Genomic DNA, 6,265 nt, shown 5'->3' on the forward strand with positions numbered 1-6,265 from the left:
ATTATCACTTAAAAATCAAATTAAAAAAAAAAAACAAACAAAAAAAAAAACACGCTTTTGTTCTTTAAAACTGTCGAAGATTTTAACAATCATATCCACTGTTCATTGTTGCAAACGGAAACTATGTCCAAAGATTTAGAATAATAAAAAAAAAACATTTTCAAATCCGAATCTTTTTAGAACTTGAACACAAATCATTAGTAACATTATTTTAAAGGAAATTGAGGATTTTTATTTGTTTGCGTATTTTAATGAGAATTTTAAAATATCAGTTTAGAAAAAAAAATCCCTTTCGCATCCTTTTTTAGCTTTCACTTTCTGCAACACAAAACGGCTACTTTGCTCATAACAGAAAATAATTAAATATTAATTTTTATAAATGAAAATGGATGATAAATAAAGCAAAATTGTTTTCCTTTTATTTCTAAAATAATTTGTGTTGGTAATAGCAACGATTAAAAACTAATACTCGTTAAAAGTTTATAAATCAAAATAAAAAATATCTCATCACGGCCATCATCATCAAATCATACAATGGTTTCACTTTCATCGTTAGAGTAATAAGTTTTGTTAAATTGATGTAGAATTAATAACCCTACGGGGGGGGGTAGAAAGAAACCACCGAATAAATGTTATAATATTTATTGGATGAGTTTCTAATATTGTTTCATCATCTATTTTTGAGCGATTATTCAGACTCCAAAAGATGCGTGCCCTCTTATGTAAGCCAATTTTTTTACTGGTTCTCATGTAACACTTCAAATTGAATAAACGCTTCAAAATAAGTAAAATAAAAACCTATCCAGCTGGAAACTTTAATTGGGGGGGGGGTGAAGGGTCAAAGTTCAACACACGCACATGATATCTAAACATTATTGACGATGGTCTTTACTTTCATTTTTGCTTTTCCATTACACAATTTTAAAGGATTCAAATCTCCAAACTGACTTTCTTCTGGAGAAACAAAAACCTATTATGCTGGATTTAATTACGTAATTTAAGATATTTTCAAATAAAAAATGAAATTCATGTGTAAGTTAAATAGAGACGAGAATAGCAAACAATGTTATTTTAAAGAAAATATACTTTATATTGGAAAAAATATTCAGGATTATTTTTTCAAACCTCCAAACTAAGACACTTCATTTTGATCAATATGATCAGCTCGATTCTTGTTCAATAAAAATAGGCAGAGAAAAAAATAAAATAAAATAAATAAATGTGTGGAGGCAAAAAATAAAGTTATTCATTGAATTAAAAAAAAAAATTAAAATATAAACATTATCGAGGTTTTCCAAACTACAATAAATAGAAAAATGAATATTGACCCCTTTTCACCAAATGATACTTTTTAAATACCTATTAACAATTTAATATATTTTACAGACATTAGCGTTTCATGCTTACGCAACTATCAGTGTTTGTAGGGAGTTTCAAACACGGCTTATAAAGTTACCCTCGGCTTAGCGCACGCGCGTATATTATATATATATATATATATATATATATATATATATATATTTTAATATTACCCACTGACACGTGTTTCGTCGTTTATATTAGAGTGGCTGAATCTAGCGAGATTCGAAATCGGGACCCCATGGAAAGAAGCGTAAACCTCTACCACTTTTTATGTACATGTTTGTTTTTGTGATATTTTTTTGAATGAATTATCCGAAAGTGCATTTTTATCTAAATGCGAATAAGTTTCCCTTTGACCAATTTGGTACCCCCAAATGGGGAGCAGCATATCTTTTAAAATATAATTACCCACTATATACACATACAATTTAGTAAAATATTTAAAAGGCGATCACAAAAAATTAAACGGATCCATGACACGGAAAAAATAATGAGTTACATGCAAGAGGGTAAGTTTTTTTTTTTTTTTTTTTTTTTTGCTTATTCAAATGTTCACTTATGGCGGCAAGTAAAAAAAAATAAAATAAAAAATAAAAAATGTACGTATTCGTTACAGAACGTCATATTTCAAACATTACGTAATTTGGTCAAGTATCTAAGAAAATTAAAATTTACAATTTTTAGCGATTTTACTACTCTATTGAACATAAGGTTGTTTTTTTTACGTAGACACTTCGATTTGAATTATCTTCATCTTATTTACTTCAAATCTTAGAGCAAAGTGTATCGTTTTATGTTATCTTGTTCTACCCCCGATCAGTGAAGGAGAAATCTTTCTAGACTAAGGCAGTTCCCCCCCCCCCGGGGGGGGGGGCTTACGCAGTTTATAGATAGTGCTATTTTTTTTAAATAGGAATTTTCTTGTTAAATTTTTACGGTGTTTTTAGTATATAAAACTTAAGTGAAAGTATAGAAAGCCACCCCAGTCTCACACTCATTAAGAATGGCTTTCTTTTAAATAACGTTATTAGCACAGGTTAAACTGCACAAGTAAATTTTGTCTTTTTTTTTTGAAGAGCTGTGTTTTCTCCACATTAAAGATCTTGTATCAAATCGTAATATATATATATATATATGCGAAAAAAAAAAAAAATTGTCTTTCACTTGTTTCTGTTTACTTTTACAGTGTCACTCCCTGGTCAAGGCCCGAAAACCATTCGAGGACAAAGGTCATTAAATCGGTGAGAATTGCAAACGATGGTTGGATCTGAATAGAATTTTGGGATATCGTTTTTTGATTGTAATTCGTAACTGGATTTTTATTAAACCAATGTGTGCTTTCATGGGGGCGGATCTATACAAGAACCTTTTTATTCCTTTTTTTTGTCATCACGATTGAAATTTTAAATGAGAATTTCAAATGTTTTGTGTATGTTAAACGGGCCGAGAAGAAAATTGTCATTTGCAATTATTGACAATAGTTGTATCCAAGTGGAGGTGGACACGCTTGGGAAGTTTTAATCTCGTGATTTGGACAATTTAGTTTTATTAATGAAAAAGGGCAATAAAAACGGATCTTTTTCAAGTTTTAATTCTGGTTCGAATTTATAGAAAATGTTGGTATTCAGTCTCCAGTTTTTCCTATATATTTAGGGTACTTAATGTTTTAGAAAGCCAGTCTTAATATGGGGAGAAAAGGGTGTTTTGTGACTATTCTGTATTTTCACCTAGCAATTTAATTAAAAAAAAAATACCGTAAAACATGAAAATACCATTTAAAAATAACGCGGTTCAATAAATGCACGTGCACGAGTATCTTTTCTTTTTTTTTTTTTAAATTAAAAAAACATGTTTACTTCTAGATGCAAACACTATTTCGATAAAGTATATACAAACGTGTTCAAGTATTTCATGGGGAAAAATATTTTGTCAATCAAAAATCAAAGTCATTTTTAAATTATTTAATCTTATTAATTCCTTAAACCAGCTTTTTAATATTTTTGAAATAATTATCCATGCTTTAATGTGCATTTCTTAAAATGCACTTAAAAATGGTTTTATTTTATAGTAAAAACCGCTTCTATTTTTCTTATATTTAACTGGCTTTGTTTTTAATCTGCTTGGTTACACATGTTTTGATTACAGAGTAGTGTTAACGATCCGATAATTTTGCTCTACAGACAGCACTACAGCAGTATTGAGCACTTTTTCAGGTTTTTCTTACCACTAATATATATATATATATATATATATATATATACACACACGAGAATCGAAAATAAAATAAAAACTTTCCGAAGTGTCGGAATCGCCAAAATTTGACTTTTAGATTCCAAAACCGATTAGTGTTTATTTTTTCAATGATTTTTTTTCAATTATTAATTATGAAATAAATATTTACAGAAAAACTAAAACCTATAAATCGACAAGTTTATTTGTAAGTTTTTGAAAATATATGAAGACGTTACATTTCAGTCATCTCCATCCCTTAAATCAAGATTTACAAATTTAAAAGAATCGGAATCCGTCATTGTATTGGAATCGTATAATCATTAACACAATCTTTATGCAATGTTTTTACAAAGTGGAAAGTGCAATATTTTAAAAAATAATTACAAAAAATATCCGTGCATCTGTTACATTTTTAAATAGTATTTTCGGGTTAAATTCAATTTTTACGATATTTTTATTTAATAATTAAGTGAAAGTACACATTAGTTACCAAACACCCCCTCATGTTAAGAATGGCTTTCTAAACATTTCAGCAGCACAGTAATAGAGATGCATAAGTACCAAGAAAATTTTTTCTGGTTATATGGGAAAATGTTAATATTATTAATCAACAAATTGTTTGGTTCCCTCTCCCATTAGTTGACATTTTTCTACTTGGAATTTTTTTTTTCAGGTGCGTGAAATTCATTACAACAGTAAATACGCACAAAAAAGTAAACATTTCATCGATGCTTTTCATTTGAAAAAATATGTATTTAATTCTAATATTTCATATTTTCAAGATTTACTGGTGTCGAAAAAAAAAAAAGAAAAAGACGGGGGGGGGGGGAAGAGACGATTTATCTAATCTTTAGGGTTGTATAGGTTTTCAGCGTCCCAAATTCCTTTTTCGAAAAAACGTTTTTTCGATACGATTAGTCGATTTGCCATATTAAAATTACATACGCTTTCAGCGTCCCAAATTCCCTTCTCTTCGATTTATAGTTTTAAAATTACATGGAGATTTAAGACGTAGCAGCGCACAGTGGGAAATAGAAAAATTTCATATCAATTGATGAATTCTTTTAAAAGAAGGTACCCGGTTTTTTTTTTGTATCTGTAGATATTCGTGTTGTATGTGATTTATTTTAAAATTTGGATATCGTGTGAATTTAAAGTTTAGGGCTTAAAAGTTCATTTTCTCTAATATTAAAATTAAATCTTCAATTAAAGTTAGGAATAGTTATATTAAAAAAAAGGAATTTGAAATTAAATCTGAACATTTCTATTTTGTTAAATGAAAAATTGCAATGTAAAATTCCAAGCTAAAAATCGAATGATGAAATAAAAACGTATTTTCTATTTATTTTTTGTGAACAAGAGAATTTGGGACGCTAAAAGCGCACACAACCCGTCTTTGTTCATAAAAAGGAGGAAAAAAAAAAAAAAAAAAAGGGTGAAATTTGTGGATAATATTTTTTTAAAACTAATCCAAAATTTAGCTACAAAAATATTTGATAAAATAGGTAATTTATTAAATATCAATAATTGTGAACAGTTTGCCCCCATCTTTTATATGATGTGCATTTATATTGAAGCCATCATTTTTTTTTTATACATAGACAAGGGGGGGGGATTTTTTTTTTTTTTTTTTTTTTTTTTAAAAAGGTAAATATATTTTTTTCCCTAAAATTATTTATTATTATTATATATAAAAGAATTTTTCTTTCAAAAAAGAAAATTTTTTTAAATAAAAAAAAAAACAATTTGCACACACGCACAAGCATGTCTGAATTTGAAAAATAGAAAAAAAAAAAAAAAAAATAGAGTCCAAACCGGCAAATAGAAAAACCCAGATTTGGATTTAAAATCGCCATTTCTTTCCCAGTCAGGTAATTTCCAACAACGAGACGCGTTTCTTAGTAGAAAACTAACATGACTTACTTTTCCTCCTTGATTCATTCCATATCCATTATTTTCAGTTTTTTGACGCTTCGCTACATGACCCTCATAGGTCGCCATTTTTTCAATATCTAACGCTCTACAGTGTTTAGTGCGAGAATTGATACTCTCGAACCAGAATAATATAGAGAGAAGGTGAAAAATATAGACGGAGCGAGAGGAGGAGGGAGAGACAGAAAGAGAGACAAATACGTTAATGAAAAAGGGGGAGTTAGAGAACAAGTAAAACAAATAATTTAGTCTAAAGAAAAAAAAAATCTCCAAATTTCTCTTAAATTGCAAATCAAATAAAAAAATAATTGGTATGATTTAGTTTTTCCTTTAAAAATCAAAAAAAAAAATCGATTAGACAAAAAGAAACTTGTTTTGTGAACGAGGCTATATATATCTGATCACGTGACAAAGCTTTTATATTTTCTTTTTTTCTTCTTCAAAGAGGTGTGTGAGAGAGTGAAAACGAGAGAAAAATTGCTGCTAAATAAAAGCAAATAATTTAGTCACTTCAAATAATAAAAAGTATTCTCCACTCATCAATTAAAAATAATTGATCGCATTCAGTTTTTTTTGTTGTTTTTTTTTTCATTTCTTTGAGAACGTTTTGGGATGGAGACTATAGCCGATCACGTGACAGAGTTCCTTTCTACCCCTACCCTCATTTAATACCTCCCTCCCACATTTTATATATATATATATATATATATATATATATATATATATATATATATATATA

At 28.3% G+C, this 6,265-nt stretch overlaps 1 protein-coding gene across 8 annotated transcripts in view; it reads right to left on the reverse strand.

Moving 5' to 3' along the window:
• The window catches only part of LOC145255594 (heterogeneous nuclear ribonucleoprotein L-like), an 81,077-nt gene that overhangs the window by 69,801 nt on the left and 5,011 nt on the right, over positions 1 to 6,265 (reverse strand). For 6 of the 8 annotated variants that reach the window (XM_080114080.1, XM_080114079.1, XM_080114076.1 and 3 more), the window contains exon 1: positions 5,518 to 5,931. The exons of the other annotated variants lie outside the window; for them this stretch is intronic. In XM_080114080.1, the coding sequence (XP_079970206.1) occupies positions 5,518 to 5,595 (78 nt within the window). In that variant the 5' untranslated portion in view covers positions 5,596 to 5,931. Of the gene's footprint in view, positions 1 to 5,517; positions 5,932 to 6,265 lie in introns of those variants that run through there. 8 annotated transcript variants of the gene reach the window in all.

Source organism: Euprymna scolopes, chromosome 31 (assembly GCF_053919585.1).
Source record: "Euprymna scolopes isolate OS-2025 chromosome 31, ASM5391958v1, whole genome shotgun sequence".
In the NCBI taxonomy this organism is placed as follows: domain Eukaryota; kingdom Metazoa; phylum Mollusca; class Cephalopoda; order Sepiida; family Sepiolidae; genus Euprymna; species Euprymna scolopes.